Here is a 25094-nt window from a genome sequence, read left to right as displayed (position 1 = left end):
AAAAAAATAAAAAATAAATAAAGGGAAGAAGAAAGGAGGTCCAGACACTGACTGAGGACTCAGGTTCTACATGCAGGTCTGTAAACCTGTCAAAGCCGCACAGCCCATGCGTACCCATCTCAGTGGAAAAGAGAAAGTAAGTGAACATAGCTGAGGGCCTCGTGTTTAGAAACCCACAAAGGTTTTTAGTTGGACCTCATTTAGAATAATGTGTCCAGTTCTGAAGATCTCCATTTAAAAATATATTGATGAGACAGGACAAGTCCAGAGGCTGGCAACAAAAACAGTGAAGAGATCACACATATCGGGACAGACTTCAGGAACTTAATAGGGGCAATCAGAAGGGAAAGGGGAGACATGGCTGAAACTTTTAAACACATCAAGAAGGTGAATGGGCTCAGGGCAGTTTTTTCACTATAGAAGCAAGATCTAGAACTCGGAGACATGACCTCAAACTAACTGGAGGAAAGTTCAAAACTAATCTTAGAAAGGATTACGTTACTTAAAGAGTAGTTGATGCTTCGAATAAAATTCCAGCAGAGGTAGTGAGCCAGTTAACAGTAAGTGGATTCAGACATGCTTGGGACAAACACAGATCTATACTCAGATTATAAACTAGAAAATAATGGACCACTTGGTCTTCTCTTCTGGAAATCTACGTAAACTCCATGTAACAGCAGTAGAGCCCCAGGGACATCTATGGGGCTCCACTACCTCAGCTCCCTGGCCAGAGATGTAGAGATACAAGCCCCATAGTCTTCTATGTCTTCTGTGATTGGCTCTCACAGCAGTCCCATGATCAGAAGCCTGTCTCACTGGCTCCCAATCAGAAGCCTTAACCAAAAGTTGTTGGTGATAGTTCGGTCAATGTGCTGCTAGTTCTTTTGGGCCACTGTGGACACCTATGTGCAGTGGCTAGGCATTACAACCCACCTTTCTTGCTGTCACATATACGTGATAAGTGGTTGTTAAGAAGTCAAAGCAGGTGCTGATTTTATTAATGCGGTAGTGGTTCTGTTCAACGCATTTCACCGACTGATGAATCAGTTCCTCCATGTTATCAAGTACAATACAAATAATATGACATCTTAGACATGATTTTTGTTTAATGAAGAAGAAAAATAATGGACCTTCTCTATGGACCCTACAGAGTGGTGGAGTATTTGCTATAATAAAGACGATCCTTTTTAAGAAGATATTGCTGTATATAAAATTAGTAGTCCCTGAAAAGTCCCACTGTCCTTTCATTCGGTATTTAAGTTCATTTAAATAAGTTTAAAAGTTCCACTCTGCCCCAGCTCATTATGGTCAAAAACAGTCCTTCATTTAACTCAAATGTTAGAAAATCAAATGAAAGTTGAAAGATCGTAGGAGTGGCATGAACCTGAACGACTTACAGACCATTTCCTGAGCTATGTAAAAAAATGACACCTAAAGAATGAAGTCAGATGGAGTTCACACCGAGTACGCTGCATTGGTGACAACACGAATGTGGCTCTGCAGGTCAATACTTCATAACTACAATGTGATTGGATGAGAGGATTATTCCTGAAACATTCCTCACTTCACAGATAGCCGTGTCCCCCCATACATGATCACTGCGGGCAGAACACCGAGCACAACGCCAAAGTTTGACAAACCTGCCTGACAGTCATAGGAGGAGCTGATCATTTATTAACAGACAGTACAGGGGCCACAACAGTCTGGGGACCTCCACGACACCCCGGGGGACAGAGACACTCTATCCATTCAATCATAGAAAGGCACACATCGTCTTGTCTGGGGTATTTAGAGTGATCATGGCTTCACTTCATTCACCTAACCAAATCAACATTCACTCTGCAATAACTTCATTCACCCAACCAAGTTTACATTCACTCTGCAATCACTTCATTCACCCAACCAAGTTTACATTCACTCTGCAATCACTTCATTCACCCAACCAAGTGAACATTCACTCTACACAACGTACGAGTCTTCTGCTCCTTCACTCTACAGTTCAATGTGCTCATCCAGTATAGCTTCTCTCTTCATCCCTTCCTCCTGCCCCCTTCCCTCCAAGCATCGCACCCACTAACAAAGCACCAGGCGGCTGATAGGAGTACAACATACTCAGGCTTCAGCACACAGGGACCTGCATAGAACCAAGCAACCGAGAACACAGGGACCTACATAGGACCAAGCACCCAGGAACACAGGGACCTACATAGGACCAAGCACCCGAGAACACAGGGACCTACATAGGACCAAGCACCCGAGAACTCAGGGACCTACATAGGACCAAGCACCCGAGAACTCAGGGACCTACATAGGACCAAGCACCCGAGAACACAGGGACCTGCATAGAACCAAGCACCCGAGAACACAGGGACCTGCATAGAACCAAGCACCCGAGAACACAGGGACCTACATAGAACCAAGCACTCGAGAACACAGGGACCTACATAGAACCAAGCACCCGAGAACACAGGGACCTACATAGAACCAAGCACCCAAGAACATAGGGACCTACATGGAGCTGGGCCCCTTAAAACTCAGGGACCTGCACACAGCACCCAAGAGCTCAGGGACCTGCACATACATACACACAGGGACCCAAAAACTCAGGGATCCTTACATAGCTGGGCATTCAAGAGCACAGGGACCTACACACAGCACCCAAGAACGTTTACATAGCTGGGTATCCATAAACACAGAGACAGCACCCAAGAACTCTGGAACCAGTACATGGCTGGGCACCCAAGCACATAGGGACCTGAACAACCAAGCATTATTACAAACAGGGACCTGCACACAGCACCCAGGGACCTCCAAAAAGCTGAGCACACAGGGACCTGCACAGGGACTGGTACCCGTGGCACACAGGGACCCCATGCAAACAGGGGCAGGCACCCCTTGCACACAGGTACTGGTCCCCCATGCGCGCACACACAGGGACTGGCACCCCTGGCACACAGGGATCCCTTGCAAACAGGGACTGGCACCTCTTGCACACACACAGGGACTGGCACCCCTGGCACACAGGGATCCCTTGCAAACAGGGACTGGCACCTCTTGCACACACACAGGGACTGGCACCCCTGGCACACAGGGATCCCTTGCAAACAGGCACTGGCACCCCGTGCACACACACAGAGGGAAAGTTGTCAGCACCTCCAGTGCACAGAGCAGATCGGAGCCCCGAGCTCCCTATGAGGACATTGCTCCATCCTCCTTCTTCCACACTACAAACTCCATGCAGCTGTAGTTGTGTCCAGTTGTAGGATGAGTGCGGGACCCCGTCCAGGTAGTAAACTTACTTTCCCCGGTGTGTCCCCGCACTCTGCCGCACATGCCGGCCCAGGAAGTTTGTAGCCCCCCTGTCACCCCCTCCCCCCGCACACCCCCCCGGGCGGACTGACACTTACTTCTCCCTGGCCTGGCTGTCGGACGGTACGCTGTTACTCTTGCCTTTGGCGTACATGCTTGCAGAAAGCTCCGATTGTCACACACCTGTCAACCGATCACAGCCTCCCCGGGAACAACCCCGTCACCATGGCGACACCAGCAGCGCCCTCCCTGATAGGCCCGCCCGGCGCAAGGCCCCGCCCCCTCGCCATGGTAACCAGTCTGATGGACAGACGGATCCCCTCCTTCCCCTCCTCCCCCCTCTATGGTGTTCTCCCTCCTCCTCCCCGCCAGGCCGGGCTCGGAGCGCGCACACTGCCGCCTCCTCCTCCTTCGTCTTCTCCTTTCCTCCGAGCTGGGGGGAGGAAGGGGGAATTGAAACCGTTCTGGAAGGATTTTTAAACAACTGGCTGTTCTGTGTGGTGGACGCCCGCCCTCCGCTGCCGGGAGAGAGCGAGCTCACAGGAGGGGGCCGGGCGGGAGGAAAGTGCGGACTGGAGACATACAGGAGCCGGAGCAAGGCCTGGGCTACACATACATGGGCTGGGGGAGGGGGAGGATGTGTCTACATACAGGGGGGACTCTCCTATATACACAGAGCACACAGCACCCCCCCCCTCGACATACATGTTTATAGACCGAGCACGCAGCACTGTCCTGTCATACATGTTTATATACTGATCACGCAGCACCGTCCTGACATAAATGTTTATACACAGAGCACACAGCACACCCCCCCCCCCCCCCAACAACAAACATCTTTATATACCGAGCACACAGCACCGCCCTGACATACATGTTTATAGACCGAGCACACAGTGCCGTCCTGACACATGTTTATAGACCGAGCACACAGCACCGCCCTGACATACATGTTTATAGACCGAGCACACAGCGCCGTCCTGACACATGTTTATAGACCGAGCACACAGCGCCGCCCTGACATACATGTTTATAGACCGAGCACACAGCACCACCCTGACCTACATGTTTATATACCGAGCACACAGCATCACCCTGACATACATGTTTATATACCGAGCACACAGCACCACCCTGACATACATGTTTATATACCGAGCACACAGCACCACCCTGACATACATGTTTATATACCGAGCACACAGCACCACCCTGACACATATTTATATACTGAGCACACAGCAGCGCCCTGACATACATGTTTAAATACCGAGCACACAGCACCATCCTGACATACATGTTTATATACTGAGCACCGCCCTGACATACATGTTTATATACTGAGCACACAGCGCCGTCCTGACACATATTTATATACTGAGCACACAGCAGCGCCCTGACGTACATGTTTATAGACCGAGCACACAGCACCGCCCTGTAATACATGTTTATAGACCGAGCACACAGCACCATCCTGACATACATGTTTATATACTGAGCACACAGCACCGTCCTGACATACATGTTTATAGACCAAGCACACAGCACCGTCCTGACATATATGTTTATATACTGAGCACCGCCCTGACATACATGTTTATATATCAAGCACACAGCACCGTCCTGACAGAGGACCAGCCTCGTTTTGAGATTTTGGTGTTTACATGTTTAAAACCGTTTTATTTGCTAGAAAATTACTTAGAACCCCCAAACATTATATATTGTTTTTTTTTCTAACACCCTAGACAATAAAATGGCGGTCATTGCAATACTTTTTTTTCACACCGTATTTTCTCAGCGGTGCTGTGTGCTTGGTATATAAACATGTATGTCAGGACGGTGCTGTGTGCTTGGTATATAAACATGTATGTCAGGATGGTGCTGTGTGCTCGGTCTATAAACATGTATGTCAGGACGGTGCTGTGTACTCGGTCTATAAACATGTATGTCAGGACGGTGCTGTGTGCTCTTTCTATAAACATGTATGTCAGGACAGTGTTGTGTGCTCGGTATATAAACATGTATGTGTCAGGAGGGTGCTGTGTGCTCGATCTATAAACATGTATATCAGGATGGTGCTGTGTGCACTCGAGCACACAGCACTGTCCTGACATACATGTTTATACACAGAGCACACAGCACCCCCCAACATACATGTTTATAGACCGAGCACGCAGCGCCGTCCTGACATACATGTTTATAGACCGAGCACACAGCACCCCGACATACATGTTTATACACCGAGCATGCAGCACTGTCCTGACGTACATGTTTATACACCGAGCACACAGCCCCCCCCCCCCCACAACAAACATGTTTATAGACTGAGCACGCAGCACCGTCCTGACATACATGTTTTTAAACCGAGCACACAGCACCCCCCTGACATACATGTTTATAGACCAAGCACCCAGCGCCGTCCTGACATACATGTTTATATACACAGCACTATCCTGACATACATGTTTAAACACCAAGCACGCAGCACCGTCCTCACATACCTGTTTATACACAGAGCATACAGCACCCCCCACAACAAACATGTTTATATACCGAGCACACAGCACCATCCTGACATACATGTTTATATACTGAGCACCGCCCTGACATACATGTTTATATAACAAGCACACAGCACAGTCCTGACATACATGTTTATATACCAAGCACACAGCACCGTCCTGACATATGTTTATATACTGAGCACACAGCACCGTCCTGACATACATGTTTATATACCCAGCACACAGCACGTTCCTGACATACATGTTTATATACTGAGAACACAGCAACGTCCCGACACGTTTATATACCAAGCATACAGCACCGCCCTGACATACATGTTTATATACCGAGCACACAGCACCATCCTGACATACATGTTTATAGACCGAGCACACAGCGCCATCCTGACATACATGTTTATATACCGAGCACACAGCACAGTTTATATACTGAACACAGAGCACCATCCTGACATACATGTTTATATACTGAGCACCGCCCTGACATACATGTTTATATACCAAGCACACAGCACCGTCCTGACATATGTTTATATACTGAGCACACAGCACCGTCCTGACATACATGTTTATATACCCAGCACACAGCACGTTCCTGACATACATGTTTATATACTGAGAACACAGCAACGTCCCGACACGTTTATATACCAAGCATACAGCACCGCCCTGACATACATGTTTATATACCGAGCACACAGCACCATCCTGACATACATGTTTATAGACCGAGCACACAGCGCCATCCTGACATACATGTTTATATACCGAGCACACAGCACAGTTTATATACTGAACACAGAGCACCGTCCTGACATACATGTTTATATACTGAGCACCGCCCTGACATACATGTTTATATACCAAGCACACAGCACCGTCCTGACATATGTTTATATACTGAGCACACAGCACCGTCCTGACATACATGTTTATATACCCAGCACACAGCACGTTCCTGACATACATGTTTATATACTGAGCACACAGCAACGTCCCGACACGTTTATATACCAAGCACACAGCACCGCCCTGACATACATGTTTATATACCGAGCACACAGCACCATCCTGACATACATGTTTATAGACCGAGCACACAGCGCCATCCTGACATACATGTTTATATACCGAGCACACAGCACAGTTTATATACTGAACACAGAGCACCGTCCTGACATACATGTTTATATACTGAGCACCGCCCTGACATACATGTTTATATACTGAGCACCGCCCTGACATACATGTTTATATACCGAGCGCACAGCACCGTCCTGACACATATTTATACACCGAGCACGCAGCACCGCCCTATCATAAATGTTTATAGACCGAGCACACAGCGCCGTCCTGACATACATGTTTATAGACCGAGCCCACAGCACCGTCCTGACATACATGTTTATAGACCGAGCACACAGCACAGTCCTGACATACATGTTTATATACCCAGCACACAGCACCATCCTGACATACATGTTTATTTACTGAGCACCGCCGTCACATACATGTTTATATACTGAGCACCACCCTGACATACATGTTTATATACCAGGCAAACAGCACAGTCCTGACATACATGTTTATATACCAAGCACACAGCACCGTCCTGACATACATGTTTATATACTGAGCACCGTCCTGACATACATGTTTATAGACCGAGCACACAGCGCCGTCCTGACACATATTTATATACTGAGCACACAGCACCGTCCTGACACATGTTTATATACTGAGCACACAGCAGTTCCCTGACATACATGTTTATATACCGAGCACACAGCACCGTCCTGACATACATGTTTATAGACCAAGCACACAGCTCCCCCCTGACATACATGTTTATATACTGAGCCCCGCCCTAACATACATGTTTATACCCCGAGCACGTAGCACCGTCCTGACGTACATTTTTATACACCGAGCACACAGCACCCCCCCCCCCCACAACAAACATGTTTATAGACCGAGCACACAGCACCCACCTGACATACATGTTTATATACCCAGCACACAGCGCCGTTCTGACATACATGTTTATATACCCAGCACACAGCACCATCCTGACATACATGTTTATACACCAAGCATGCAGCACCGTCCTGACATACATGTTTATATACCAAGCACACAGCACAGTCCTGACATACATGTTTATAGACCGAGCACACAGTACCCCCCGAAATACATGTTTATACACCGAGCACGCAGCACTGTCCTGACGTACATGTTTATACACCGAGCACGCAGCACCGTCCTGACAACAAACATGTTTATAGACTGAGCACACCCCTGACATACATGTTTATACACCAAGCACGCAGCACCATCCTGACATAAATGTTTATATACTGAGCACACAGCACTGTCCTGACATACATGTTTATATACTGGGCACCGCCCTGACATACATGTTTATATACCGAGCACACAGCACAGTCCTGACATACATGTTTATATACCAAGCACACAGCACCGTCCTGACATATGTTTATATACTGAGCAAACAGCACCGTCCTGACATACATGTTTATATACCCAGCACACTGCACCTTCCTGACATACATGTTCATATACTGAGCACCGTCCTGACATACATGTTTATATACCGAGCACACTGCACCGTCCTGACATACATGTTTATATACTGAGCACACAGCACCATCCTCACATGTATGTTTATATACCGAGCACACAGCACAGTCCTGACATACATGTTTATATACCAAGCACACAGCACCGTCTTGACATATGTTTATATACTGAGCACACAGCACCGTCCTGACATACATGTTTATATACTGAGCACCGCCCTGACATACATGTTTATATACCGAGCACACAGCACCGTCCTGACATACATGTTTATATACCCAGCACACAGCACCATCCTGACATACATGTCTATATACTGAGCACCGCCCTGACATACATGTTTATATACCCAGCACTGTCTTGACATACATGTTTCTATACTGAGCACACAGCACCGTCCTGACACATGTTTATATACCGAGCACACAGCACCGTCCTGACACATGTTTATACACCAAGCACGCAGCACCGCCCTGACATACATGTTTATATACCGAGCACACAGCACCGTCCTGACATATATGTTTATATACTGAGCACACAGCACCGTCCTGACATACATGTTTATATACTGAGCACCGCCCTGACATACATGTTTATATATGGAGCACACAGCACAGTCCTGACATACATGTTTATATACCAAGCACACAGCACCGTCCTGACATATGTTTATATACTGAGCACACAGCACCATCCTGACATACATGTTTATATACCCAGCACACTGCACCTTCCTGACATACATGTTTATATACTGAGCACCGTCCTGACATACATGTTTATATACCGAGCACACAGCCCCGCCCTGACATATATGTTTATATACCGAGCACACAGCACCGCCCTGACATGCATGTTTATAGACCGAGCACACAGCACAGTCCTGACATACATGTTTATATACCAAGCACACAGCACCATCCTGACATACATGTTTATATACTGAGCACCGTCCTGACATACATGTTTATATACCCAGCACACAGCACCATCCTGACATACATGTTTATATACTGAGCACCGCCCTGACATACATGTTTATATACCAAGCACACAGCACAGTCCTGACATACTTGTTTATATACCAAGCATACAGCACCGTCCTGACATACATGTTTATATACCCAGCACACAGCACCGTCCTGACATACATGTTTATATACTGTACACCGAGCACACAGCACCCCCCCCCACAACAAACATGTTTATAGACTGAGCACGCAGCACCGTCCTGACATACATGTTTATAGACCAAGCACACAGCGCCGTCCTGACATACATGTTTATATACCCAGCACACAGCACCGTCCTGACATACATGTATATGCACCAAGCATGCAGCACCGTCCTGACATACATGTTTATATACCGAGCACACAGCACAGTCCTGCCATACATGTTTATATACCAAGCACACAGCACCGTCCTGACATATATTTATATATTGAGCACACAGCACCATCCTGACATACATGTTTATATACCCAGCACACTGCACCTTCCTGACATACATGTGTATATACTGAGCACCGTCCTGACATACATGTTTATATACCGAGCACACAGCACCGCCCTGACATATATGTTTATATACCGAGCACACAGCACCGCCCTGACATGCATGTTTATAGACCGAGCACACAGCACAGTCCTGACATACATGTTTATATACCAAGCACACAGCACCATCCTGACATACATGTTTATATACTGAGCACCGTCTTGACATACATGTTTATATACCCAGCACACAGCACCATCCTGACATACATGTTTATATACTGAGCACCGCCCTGACATACATGTTTATATACCAAGCACACAGCACAGTCCTGACATACTTGTTTATATACCAAGCATACAGCACCGTCCTGACATACATGTTTATATACCCAGCACACAGCACCGTCCTGACATACATGTTTATATACTGTACACCGAGCACACAGCACCCCCCCCCCACAACAAACATGTTTATAGACCGAGCACGCAGCACCGTCCTGACATACATGTTTATAGACCAAGCACACAGCGCCGTCCTGACATACATGTTTATATACCCAGCACACAGCACCGTCCTGACATACATGTATATGCACCAAGCATGCAGCACCGTCCTGACATACATGTTTATATACCGAGCACACAGCACAGTCCTGCCATACATGTTTATATACCAAGCACACAGCACCGTCCTGACATATATTTATATATTGAGCACACAGCACCGTCCTGACATACATGTTTATATACTGAGCACCGCCCTGTCATACATGTTTATATACCGAGCACACAGCACCGTCCTGACATACATGTTTATATACCCAGCACACAGCACCGTCCTGACATACATGTTTATATACTGAGTACTGTCCTGACATGCATGTTTATATACTGAGCACCGCCCTGACATGCATGTTTATATACCCAGCACCATCCTGACATACATATTTATATACTGAGCACCGCCCTGACATACATGTTTATATACCAAGCACACAGCACCGTCCTGACATAAATGTTTATATACTGAGCACACAGCACCATCCTGACATACGTGTTTATATACTGAGCACCGTCTTGACATACATGTTTATATACTGAGCACACAGCACCGTCCTGACACATGTTTATATACCGAGCACACAGCACTGCCCTGACATACATGTTTACATACCGAGCACACAGCACCGCCCTGACATACATGTTTATATACTGAGCACACAGCACCGATCTGACATACATGTTTATATACTGAGCACACAGCACCGTCCTGACATACATGTTTACATACCAAGCACACAGCACCGCCCTGACATACATGTTTATATACTGAGCACACAGCACCGCCCTGGAATACATGTTTATAGACCAAGCACACAGCGCCGTCCTGACATACATGTTTATATACCCAGCACACAGCACCGTCCTGACATACATGTATATGCACCAAGCATGCAGCACCGTCCTGACATACATGTTTATATACCGAGCACACAGCACAGTCCTGCCATACATGTTTATATACCAAGCACACAGCACCGTCCTGACATATATTTATATACTGAGCACACAGCACCGTCCTGACATACATTTTTATATACTGAGCACCGTCCTGTCATACATGTTTATATACCGAGCACACAGCACCGTCCTGACATACATGTTTATATACCCAGCACACAGCACCGTCCTGACATACATGTTTATATACTGAGTACTGTCCTGACATACATGTTTATATACACAGCACCATCCTGACATACATGTTTATATACTGAGCACCGCCCTGACATGCATGTTTATATACCCAGCACCATCCTGACATACATATTTATATACTGAGCACCGCCCTGACATACATGTTTATATACCAAGCACACAGCACCGTCCTGACATAAATGTTTATATACTGAGCACACAGCACCATCCTGACATACATGTTTATATACTGAGCACCGTCTTGACATACATGTTTATATACTGAGCACACAGCACCATCCTGACACATGTTTATATACCGAGCACACAGCACTGCCCTGACATACATGTTTACATACCGAGCACACAGCACCGCCCTGACATACATGTTTATATACTGAGCACACAGCACCGCCCTGACATACATGTTTATATACTGAGCACACAGCACCGCCCTGACATACATGTTTATTTACTGAGCACACAGCACCGCCCTGACATACATGTTTATTTACTGAGCACACAGCACCGCCCTGACATACATGTTTACATACCGAGCACACAGCACCGCCCTGACATACATGTTTATATACTGAGCACACAGCACCGCCCTGGAATACATGTTTATAGACCGAGCACACAGCACCGTCCTGCCATACATGTTTATAGACCGAGCACACAGCACCGTCCTGACATACATGTTTATATACCGAGCACACAGCACCGTCCTGACATACATGTTTATAGACCGAGCACACAGCACCGTCCTGACATACATGTTTATAGACCGAGCACGCAGCTCCGTCCTGACATGCATGTTTATACACCGAGCACGCAGCACCCCCCCCCCCCACATACATGTTTATAGACCAAGCACGCAGCACCCCCCCGCCCCCGACATACATGTTTATACACCGAGCACGCAGCACCGTCCTGACGTACATGTTTATACACCGAGCACACAGCACCCCCCCCCGCCATACATGTTTATACACGCAGCACCGTCCTGACGTACATGTTTATACACCGAGCACACAGCACCCCCCAACAACAAACATGTTTTTAGACCGAGCACACAGCACACCCCTGACATACATGTTTTTAGACCAAGCACACAGCGCCGTCCTGACGTACATGTTTATATACCCAGCACACAGCACCATCCTGACATACATGTTTATACACCAAGCACGCAGCACTGTATGACATACATGTTTATATACCAAGCACACAGCACCGTCCTGACATATATGTTTATATACCGAGCACACAGCACCGTCCTGACATGTGTTTATATACTGAGCACACAGCACCGTCCTGACATACATGTTTATATACTGAGCACACAGCACAGTCCTGACATACATGTTTATATACCAAGCACACAGCACCGTCCTGACATATGTTTATATACTGAGCACACAGCACCGTCCTGACATACATGTTTATATACCCAGCACACTGCACCTTCCTGACATACATGTTTATATACTGAGCACCACCCTGACATACATGTTTATATACCGAGCACACAGCACTGCCCTGACATACATGTTTATATACTGAGCACACAGCACCATCCTGAGATGCATGTTTATAGACCGAGCACACAGCACAGTCCTGACATACTTGTTTATATACCAAGCACACATCACTGTCTTGACATATGTTTATATACTGAGCACGCAGCACCGTCCTGACATACATGTTTATATACCCAGCACACAGCACCATCCTGACATACATGTTTATATACTGAGCACCGCCCTGACATACATGTTTATATACAAAGCACACAACACCGTCCTGACATACATGTTTATAGACCGAACACACAGTGCCGTCCTGCCATACTGGTTTATAGACTGAGCACACAGCACCGTCCTGACATACATGCTTATATACTGAGCACCGTCCTGACATACATGCTTATATACTGAGCACCGTCCTGACATACATGTTTATATACTGACCACTGCCCTGACATACATGTTTATATACTGAGCACACGGCACCATCCTGACATACATGTTTATATACTGAGCACACAGCACCGTCCTGACATACATGTTTATATACTGAGCACACAGCACTGTCCTGATATACATGTTTATATACTGACCACTGCCCTGACATACATGTTTATATACTGAGCACACAGCACCATCCTGACATACATGTTTATATACTGAGCACACAGCACCGTCCTGACATACATGTTTATATACTGAGCACACAGCACTGTCCTGACATACATGTTTATATACTGAGCACACAGCACTGTCCTGATATACATGTTTATATACTGAGCACCAACATAGACGTATTTATACCAAGCACACAGCACAGTCCTGACAGAGGACCAGCCTCGTTTTGAGATTTTGGTGTTTACATGTTTAAAACCGTTTTATTTGCTAGAAAATTACTTAGAACCCCCAAACATTATATATTGTTTTTTTTACTAACACCCTAGACAATAAAATGGCGGTCATTTCAATACTTTTTTTCACGCCGTATTTTCTCAGCGGTGCTGTGTGCTTGGTATATAAACATATATGTCAGGACGGTGCTGTGTGCTCGGTATATAAACATGTATGTCAGGACGGTGCTGTGTGCTGGGTCTATAAACATGTATGTCAGGACGGTGCTGTGTGCTCGGTCTATAAACATGTATGTCAGGACAGTGCGGTGTGCTTGGTCTATAAACATGTATTTCAGGTGAACCAACTCAATATGGAAACCTACGGACTAAGACTGAGATGCCATTAACCACTTGCCGACCAGCCACTGTCATTATACTATGGCAGGTTGGCACAATCCCGCAAATCGCCGTAGGTATGTTGGCACCTTTATCCACTATAGATCCTGCTTTTACGGGACGATGTCTATTGACGTCGTCCCATGCCCGAGCGGCCTGCGCGCCCCCTGTGATCAGTGAGTCTGTGAGACTCGCTAGATCACAGATCTGAGTAAGGGGTCAATCCCTTACCACGTGATCAGCTGTCAGCCAATAACAGCTGATCACGTGATGTAAACAGAGCCGGTAATCGGCTATTTTTCTCCCGTCGTGTTCCAGGACGGCAGGCCTACTCAGGTGTGCTGTCCTGGAAGATTTCCCAGAAAACTTTACCGGTAAGTGTAACTGGTCATTTTTCTCCTCGCATTGACAGCGTGAGGATGGAAAAAAAGCCGATCACTGGTGGCCGTGATCGGGACATCAGTCCCGAGCATGGCGAGCTACTGTAAATCCTTAGTGTTCACCTGTGCCCCCTGCCAGTGCCACCTAGTAGTAGGCAACAGTGCCGCCTACCAGTGCCCACAGTACCACCCATCAGTACCCACAGTGCCTCAACAAAGGTGGCACTGATAAGTGCCCATCAGTGCCATCTATCAGCGGTACCTATCAGTGCCATCTTATCTGTGCCCATCAGTACCACCTTAACTGTGCCTATCAGTGCCACCTCATCAGAGCATTGCAATGAAGGAGAAACATGACCTATTTGCAAAATTTTATAACAAACTATTAAACATGATTTATTTTTATTTTTTTCTAAATTTTCAATTTTTTTTGTTTAGCAAAAAATAAAAACCCCAGCTGTGATTAAATAACACCAAAACAAAGCTCTATTTGTGGGAAAAACATTATAAAAATGTAATATGAGTACAGTGTTGTATGACCGCGCAATTGTCATTCAAAGTGCGTCAGCGCTAAAAGCTGAAAATTGGTCTGGGCAGAAGGGGGGTTTAAGTGCCCAGTAAGCAAGTGGTTAAGGGCAATGGCAGGCGCGCGCGCGCTGCACTATGTCCGCTGGCCACCTGTGATCATGGGGCGTGAGAGCCGGAACAGGGATGTGTGTATGTAAACACACAAATCCACATTCTGACAGGGGAGGACAGACAGATCTGCTGCTCCTAGTAATCAGGAACATCGATCTGTCTCCTCCTCCAGTCAGTCCCATCCCCCCACAGTTAGAAATGCACACTGAGAGAACAGGTTTAACCCCTTGATCGCCCCCTGGTGTAAACCCCTTCCCTACCAGTGACATTTACACAGTAGTCTGAATTTTTATAGCACTGATCGCTGTATAAATGTCACTGGTCCCAAAAAAGTGTCCTGTCTGCCGCAATGTCGCAGGCCCGCTAAAAATTGCAGATCGCCACCATTCCTAGATTTTTTTTTAATAAAATATCATAAATATATCCCCTATTTTGTAGACACTATAACTTTTGCGCAAACCAATGTAGGCTTATTGCAATTTTCTTTTTTTACTAAACATATGTAGCCGAATACATATTGGCCTAAACTGATGAAAAAAATATATTTTTTTGTAATTTTTGGGATATTTATTATAGCAAAAGTATAAAATATTGTTTTTTTTTTTTTTTTTAATTGTTGCTCTTTTTTTGTTTATAGAGCAAAAAATAAATACTGCAGAGGTGATCAAATACCACCAAAAGAATGCTCTATTTGTGGGAAAAAAAGGATGTCAATTGTTTGGATGCAGCATCGCATGACCTTGCAATTGTCAGTTAAAGCGGTGCCCTGCCGTATTGCAAAAAATGGCCTGGTAATTAAGGGGGATAATCTTCATGTCTGTAAGTGGTTCAAATTCATGTGTGTGTAAAGGCAGGCATCCCGTATTTTTGGCAATAAAGTATATATTGAGCAAGCACAGAGCACCCCCCCCCCCCCCAATATACCTGTTTATATACTGAACACACAGCACAGCAAGTTTGGCATGGGGGAAAGTCCATCAATTTTTGCCCTGATAAGGGTCAGCCAGCTTGAGGGTCCGTTGATCCAGGTTATCCAGGGGGTGGGATTTTTCAGTTCTGATCCTGATAAGGGCCATCCAGGGGATCATCAATACTCACTCGGATAGGGGTCTGCTGGGGGGTTGATCAATTCTCATCTTGATAAAATTTGGCATGGGGAAAAGTCCATCAATTCTTGCCCTGACAAGGATCAGCCAGCTTGTGGGTCCATCGATTCTCACTTTAGTAAGGATCATCCGGGGGGGGGGGGGGGGGGTCCATCAATTTTTATCTTGATAAGGTTTAGCTGGGAAGGGGGAGTTCAATCAATTCTTGCCCTAATAAGGGCCAGCCAGCTTGTGGGTCCATCAATTCTCACTCTGGTAAGGCTGTTCCATCAATTCCGATAAGGGTCAGCCATCCAAGGGGGTCATTAATTCTTGCCCTAAATAGGCTCAGCTTGGGGAAAAATCCATCCATTCTTGCACTGATAAGGGTCAGCCAGCTTGTGGATCCATTAATTCTCACTCTTATAAGGGTCAGGAGGTCCTTCAAATCTCATCTTGATCAGGTCAGACTGGGTGGGGCTTACATCAGTTCTCATCCTAATAAGCCAGTCAGGGAGGTTATCAAGTTTCTCACCTTTATTGAATTGATGGACCTCTCTTGGCTGGCTGACCTTTATCAGGATGAGCATTAATGCACCCCAGCTGACTGTAATCAGGGTCAGCTGGGGGGTTCATCAATTCCCACTCTGATAAGGGTCAACCATGGGGTCCTTTAATTCCCATTCTGTTAAAGGTCAACCGAAGGTACATCAATTATCACCCTGATAACGGTCAGCCGGGGGAGGGGGGGTGTATCAATTCTCTTCCTGTTAAGGGTCAGCCGGGGGGAACCATCAATTCTCATCCTGTTAAGGGGGGGTGACATAAATTCCCATTATAATAATCATGGGGTGGGGGGGTGCAGCATTTCTCACCCTAGTAACGATCAGGCAGGAGAGTGCATCAATTCTCATCCTGATATAAGGCTAGCCAGGAGAGGTTCATCAATTCTCACCCTGATAAGAAAATCAATTCTCACCCTTAATCGGGTCAGCCAGGGTCCATCAGTTCTCATCCTGTTAACAGGTCAACCAGCCAGTAGAGGTCCATCAGTTTTCACCCTGGTTAAGGTATAAATTCTCACTCTGATAAGGGTCAGCTTGGGTGAAAGTCCATCAATTCTCATCCTGATGAGGATCGTGTGGTGAGGGAGGGGTCCATCAATTCTCATCCTGATAAGGATCAGCCAGCTGGGGGGGGGATGTCCATCAACAGGATTGCACAGAGCGGCCCCAATCCTCATCTTGTCAGGTCCCCTGCTGGTGCTCCTTACTCCTTTTTTTGGTGTACCAGCAGAGGAAGCCGCTGGTACATCCGTGGGTTCAATCCCAAGCCATGCTAGCTGCAACTATAGACACAGACAGCGCTTCTTGGCCCTGTCCCCCGCTCCCTTGTTCCAGGATTTTACTGACAGCAGTGGGAGCCAATTGTCCCACTTATCTCAGCCAAGCCTGTGAGAGCGGGGAGAAGAGAGAAAGCCACCACAGACGGGCACAGCACTGGATCGGGTGAGGACTCAGGTGTAAGTATAAGGGGGGGGGGGGGGGTTGAGGGAAAACTGCTACCTAAACATTTTTCACCTTATTGCAAGGAATACATTAAGGTAAGAAAACGTTTAGGCTTTAGAACCATTTAAGCATGTCTTTTCCCAACTCTATAGTATTAAGAGTCTCCAAGTTGGAGCACATATAGCAATGGATCAATCAAGGGCAGGTTTGCTTGGACAGAGACCATCCCTCCACTTCAAGACCATGATACGTATACAGTGCATCTGGAAAGTATTCAAAACGCTTCACTTTTTCCACATTATGTTACAGGCTTATTCCAAAATGGATTAATTTCATAATTTTTCTCAAGCTTCTATAAACAATACCCCATGATTACAATGTGAAAGAAGTTTGTGTGAAATCTTTGCAAATTTATTAAAAATAAAAAACCAAATTAAAATACATGTTGTACAGCAGTATTCACAGCCTTTGCCATGACACTCAAAATTAAGTGCAGGTGCATCCTGTTTTCACTGATCATCCTTGAGATGTTTCTACAACAAGGATAGAAAGACTGGGGGGCATGCTATAATAGTATAAAGGATAGCGAGACTGGGGGCATGCTATAAAGGATAGTGAGACTGGGGGCATGGTATAAAGCAGGGGTCTACAAACTTTTCAAACAAAGGGCCAGTTTTCTGTACTTTAGACTTTAGGGGACCAGATTGTGGCCATTGGGGGTAGAAAATGTCCTCGGCCCAAAATCAGTAAGGGTAAACATGGCCTCAATGTTAGTGATCAATAGAAGGAGGAGTAGTGCCCCATCACTGCTATCACAAATCCCAGGCATGATGGGATATGTAGTTTCACCACAGCCGGAGGGCTGAGGTTGCTTACCCTTGCTATAAAGGATACTGAGACTATGGGCATGCGATAAAGGATAGTGAGACTATGGGCATGCTATAAAATAGTGGTCCCCAACCTTTTTGGCACTGGAGACCGTCCATGTGCAAGAAAATTGTGCCAAGGCCTGGCGCACTGGGGGGTCAGCAATTTTTCGCAGGCAATTTTCAGGGCAATGGCTGGTTTTAGTGCTTCAATCATCCCGGCACCATGGTTGTTATGGTGTCAGGATGATTGAAACACATTATTTCTATCATTACATGATGTAATATAAAATGAATTGGTTCAACTCACCATAATGCAGAATCAGTGGGAGCCCTGAGCGTGTCACTTGCCACCATCGATTGTCACTTGCCAGTATGTCTGCCACCAGATGGGGATCTCACTTGCCACAATGCCTGCCACAAGATGGAGATGTAATTTGCCACGCTGCCTGCTAACAGATGGGGATGTCACATGCCGCACTAACTGCCACCAGATGGAGATGTCACTTGCCACTATGCATGCCACCAAATGGGGATGTCACTTCGCGGCCCTGTAAGTAAGGACTGAACAGTGGTGCGGGCAATGAGAGATGATGTCATCCCTCTCCCTCCTGCCGCTGCACTGCTGACATTACTTGTCTCTTCAGCAGCCCAGCAGCAGAGGCTCCGCGGCCCACAGGTTAAAAACCTCTGCTATAAAAGATAGTAAGGCCGGGGGCATGCTACAAGAGATGGTCAGAGACTACAAGCATGCTACAGTTGAAGGCTGAGGACATGCTTCAAAAAACAGACCAGTTACATGAGACTCATGGAAATCAATGTTAATACTGCTCCTTTACAATGCAGTGTTTCCACATTTGCATCAGCCCTGAATTTACTAGTACATATATTTTTTTGGGCATGAAGGAAATAATATCAGGTTGATGAGGGCCATAAAATCTAGAGGGTAACATACTGTAAATATTGTACAGGAATCTGATAATGCATAAGCCTCAAAGAATACTAGAAAGCAGTGGCGGCTGGGGCTCCATTTTGGGGGGGGGAAACAAACCCCCCCGCCAGGTCCGCACTTACCCCATCCAGGTTGCGAGCAGCTTCTCCTCCCAGCCAATCCGGTCTTAAGACCCACTTCTTATGCTCTATGGGAGGAGAAGCAGGAAGACAATAGTGAATGTTAATTTGCTAATGTCACAAGTGGATATGCTTTTTGAAGCCAATTAGAGCCTCAGGCTCTAGGGGCCGCTGCTAGAAAGTCACCTTCTGAAAGTCAGGACCACAACTTAAAGCAGAAGTTTACCCATAACAACTTGATAAAAAATAATGTTCTTTAGCAAGGAATGTACATTACACATGAATAATTATGCTACCAAAATTAGTGTGTACTGTAAATTGCTCCCAGCATTGCTCCTATCTTGCTGCCATTTTGCTGAAACCCAGAGCTCCTGAACAGCAGTAAACTATAAAGTGGAACTAATTGATTTAACGTTTTCAAAAAACAGTTCCTTGAATGTTGAGATTGCTAACTGATCACAAGTGCAGCACCGTGGCAGTTGCAGATCAAACAGAAGCAGTTTCCTGATCTGTAAGGCCCATTTCACACGGGGCGGATCTGCTGGGCAGGCTTCACTAGCTCAGCGGGAGATCGCTCCATTGATCCCCGCTGAGCCGGCGGATGACGGGTCCGTCTCTGCTCTCTATGCAGGGACGGACCTGTTAGAACTCCACTGTTCTCTATAGGCAGGTCGGATGAAAATGGACATGCAGTGTATCGCCGTCCGTCTGTTTTCAGTGGATCTTGTCGGATCGGATGGCAGGCAGGTGTCAGCAGACACATCTCCGCTGACTGCCTGCCCATACAAGTCAATGGGTGGCCCGATTATATCCACCTGAAAAACGAACAGTAAGGTTTAAGTTTGCTTTAAGGCTGTTAGTAGATCGGCCTATACAAACTTGACAGTGCCTAAAAAAGCCAAAACATTTCACGCAACTGAGCATGTGCAGAGCAGGGAAAGACAGGGTATTACTGTTGCCACTACAGAAAGTGGCAACATAATTATGTTGCTGCTCACTTATAACTGGACTGAATTGGGAGTATTAAAAAATCAGTAGCCTAGCAGTAGCATAGTAGCCACCAATGTTAATAAAACTTTGTTAGCAATAAGGTGGTAGTGCGTTCTAGCTCCAGCCCCATGCTGTCGATCCAAATTTCAAATTGTAAGCATGTTTCTACTGCTGACCACTGAATTAGGCACATATCCGTAAAAACCTCTCACTTCTTTATTCCAATGTCACATCAGCGTTTAGCTTTATTTGGTGGGAATGTTTCAATTTACACTTCCATGCTAAAAAAGCAGATATAACTAGAGTTGCGTTGGATTGGGTGGGTTTAATCATGACATCAGGCTGGTTATATGCCATCATCATCATCATGACATCAAGACTTATTATTATATGTGACTCTTGATTGAGGACTGAGTCTTTCAGGGATAGCCCTAGGGGGTGATAATGATTACTTCTTTGGCTGAAGCAGCCATTATTGCAGAAAGAGATTTTCGAAGAGGATTACCTAGTTGGGAACAGGGTTAAGATAATCTCAGACACTGGGCAACATAATTTGTTAAACCCCCCTTATCCAATTTTCTTTGACCCTGCACACTTTTGTTAGAATAGACACCAAAGTGTCCAGTATTTGCCAGACGCCAGGGAGTATGGGTACAAAAAACACCAGCCAACCAATGGAAGAAGACTACAAACGCTACTACACACTAGGGATTTATGATAGGTCATCCAACAACTGGTGAGACTGGAGGATTCTCATATAGGCCCCATTCGGGTTTGTTTGCTGCTAACATAAAACTTGTCTGATCTAGCTAAATTTGGGCTGATTAGGAAATCATCCAATGTCTACAGCCAGCTTATTGCAGAGCCGGTTGTACATTTCTAATTGCTTTTGCAGTCTCTGAGTCTATTGCCCTTTTATGAACAATATATATAACACAAGAAAGATTGTATGCACAAAGGATATTTCAGGTCCTTTTCAACAGATAACCATAATTTGACATCTGTGGGAATCTTAAACCTAGCAGCAAATAAACAGTGTGTGCTGCAATGTACAGCTAGTCATTATCTGCATTTTGTGCTCAGGAATTGTTTTGCTCAGTGGCAGCTCAATACTGACTTTAATACAGTTTATTTATAATACACTATAAATATTCTATAAAAAAAAGAGCGCTGATGAGGACAATTTTAAGTACAACCTCTACATCAGTTGTTGCTTTATTTTATTAACACTAGAAAAATGATAGCTAGAATAGATTTAATTGCGATATATTACATCAACCGTTTTCTTGAAAACCACTTTTAGTTAGCATTGCTCATTGTATTTAGAATGCTAAAGCACTGTTAAAAAGCCATTTCAGACAACAAGTAAAATCATTCAGCGAAGTGCTTAATGGAGTCTAGAAAACGTTGCCGTTGGCTAAAATCAGTAAGCCCACTCAGTTTACTTTCAAGTTTTTATTATCAGTTTTCTGGATTGAGCAGAAGGCCTTTGGTTGGGATATTTCCCACTTGATTTTCGGATCGTTAGTAAGGTTGCTTTCGACAGCCGATTCCAATTTTTCGTCAGACAAAAGCTAGATGTGCAGACTATAAAAAAAATTTGTATGTCAACTCAACGTCCAATTTTCGTTTCATTAGTACAGTTTTCGTATGAAAAAAATCACATTACGTCACTTCTGACGTTGTATTCTGTCTCTTACGAGAAATTTATTATGGTGAGTAACCTCTTCACTTTTGATATGAGACTAGCATGCAACAAAAAAGGGACGAACGGTTGTCTGAAAATCTGATCGTGTGTACAAGGCTTTACTGGTACAGTGTTGTAGGAACGGTGGGAACCTAATACATTTTTTTGTGAATGATTGGAGCTTGTGTTCAACCAGACTGGCAGGCTTTGATGGGTGGGGTTGGGTATGGGGATGGGTGTCATTACATATACACACCTTTTTGAAAGACCCCAGAGACTGCAACACCTAAGCAAGAGGCACCACTAACCAATCACTGCCATGAAGACTAAGGAACTCAAACAAGTAAGGAACAATGTTGTTGAGAAGTACAAGTCAGGGTTAGATTATAAAAAAAATATCCAAATCTGTGATGATCCCTAGGAGAACCATCAAATCTATCATATCTATGGGCAAAAATCTCAGTGGTAAGATGTGGCAAGCTCATAAAGACTTATCCAAAACAACTTGGAGCTGTGATAGCCGCAAAAGGTGACTCTACAAAGTATTGACTTTAGGGGGGTTGAATAGTTATGCACATTGACTTTTTCTGCTATTTATTGTTTGCTTCACAATAGAAAAAAAAAATCTTCAAACAATCCATGTTAATTCCACGTTGTGAGGCAACAAAAAATGCCAAGGGGGTGAATACTTTTGCAAGGCACTGTAGCATGCTGAGATGACCTACCCTACTAATGCAGGCCATACACGGGTCGATTTCCAAACCCAAACAAATTTTCTTTAGAAAATCAGAAATTTAGTGCGTTTTGTGATCTGATGGTGCCACCATTGACTTTTCGAAATCCAACCAACCAAGCCGTCAATGTCACCTCATGTTGCTACAGAAATTTTGTGGCTGGTAATCTTTTTATATCAGGAATTTTCTTTTCTTGCGCTCATGCACATTTCTTTTCAATTATAGTTTACAATTCTCCCATCATTGATTAGATATTTGTTAGCTTTTCAAAAAATTTCCAAAATGCCGGGTCACTGAAATCCAATGGCCGCACAAAAATCAGCCATTGCTGCAGCCCACTAATGGTGCAAAATTCAAAAGAAAATTCTTAGTTACGATTTTGGTAAGAAAATTACTTTGGAATTCGACCCATGTATGGCCTGCTTAATACCTTGTCAGCGTGTAAAAAATGAAAGTAAAAACCTTAGGCAAGTAGGAACTGTATCTTGTATGAATTTCCCTGCTTCATTTGAAGGCTGACTGCACTATACCTTTAACCACTTGCTTACTGGGCACTTAAACCCCCCTCAGTCCCAGACCAATTTTCAGCTTTCAGCGCTGATGCACTTTGAATGACAATTGCGCGGGCATACAACACTGTACCCAAATGAAATTTTTATCATTTTTTTCCCACAAATAGAGCTTTCTTTTGGTGGTATTTAGTTACAGCTCGGAGTTTTATTTTTTGCTAAACAAACAAAAAAGATGCAAAAAAAAATAAAAATAAAAATCATGTTTAATAGTTTGTTATAAAATTTTGCAAACGGTCATTTTTCTCCTTCATTGAAGTGCGCTGATGAGGCGCCACTGATTGGCTGCACTGGTGGGCACTGATGGGCTGCATTGGTGGGCACTGATAGGCTGCATTGGTGGGCACTGATAGGCTGCACTGGTGGGCACTGATAGGCATAGTTAAGGCGGCACTAATAGGCACAGATAAGGCGGCACCGATGGGCACAGATAAGGCGGCACTGATGGGCAAAGATGGGCACAGATAAGGTGGCATGGATGGGTGGCACAGATGGGTGGCACGAATGGGTGGCACGGATGGGCACTGATAGGTACCACTGATAGATGGGACTGATGGGCACTGATAGGTGGCTCTCATAGGTGGCACTGCTGGGCACTGATGGGCGGCACTGCTGGGCACTGGTAGATGACACTGATGGGCACGGATATGTGGCACTGGGGTGCAGCACCTTTGTTGAGGCAGATTGTGGGCACTGCTGGGTGGCACTGTGGGCACTGCTGGGTGGCACTGTGGGCACTGCTGGGTGGCACTGACGGGGGGCACTTACTTTTTTTAATGTGGCACTGGCAGGGGGCAGGTGGGCACTGGCAGGGGGCAGGTGGGCACTAGCAGGGCTGGCCATGATCGGGACTGATGTCCCGATCACGGCCGCCGGTGATCGGCTTTTTTTTTCTCCTCGCGCTGACAGCGCGAGGAGGAATAATAGCCGATTACCGGCTCCGTTATATCACATGATCAGCTGTCATTGGCTGACAGCTGATCACGTGATAAGGGGTCGGGATCGACCCCTTGCACGGATCAGTGATCAGGCGAGTCTCGTAGACTCGGCGATTACAGAGCGCGCCGCGCGCGCCCCTCAGGGGGCGCGCAGGGCGCTCTTGCACGGGACTACGTCTATTGACGTCGTCCCGGAAAAGGAGATCCGCGCTGTAGACGTCATTTGGCTG

General features: G+C 45.6%; 1 protein-coding gene across 2 annotated transcripts in view; it reads right to left on the bottom strand.

Annotated features, from left to right (window-relative positions):
- SSBP2 (single stranded DNA binding protein 2) overlaps positions 1-3574 on the bottom strand; it is a 316146-nt gene extending 312572 nt beyond the window's left edge. For both annotated transcript variants that reach the window (XM_077462453.1, XM_077462454.1), the window contains exon 1: positions 3408-3574. In XM_077462453.1, the coding sequence (XP_077318579.1) occupies positions 3408-3463 (56 nt within the window). In that variant the 5' untranslated portion in view covers positions 3464-3574. The remainder of the gene's footprint in view (positions 1-3407) is intronic.
- Between the last annotated feature and the right edge of the window lie 21520 nt (positions 3575-25094).

Source organism: Lithobates pipiens, unplaced genomic scaffold (genome assembly GCF_037356315.1).
Source record: "Lithobates pipiens isolate NorthernLeopardFrog02 unplaced genomic scaffold, aLitPip1_a1.2 Scaffold_3, whole genome shotgun sequence".
Taxonomy (NCBI): domain Eukaryota; kingdom Metazoa; phylum Chordata; class Amphibia; order Anura; family Ranidae; genus Lithobates; species Lithobates pipiens.
This window is presented reverse-complemented; position numbering and strand designations above follow the sequence as displayed.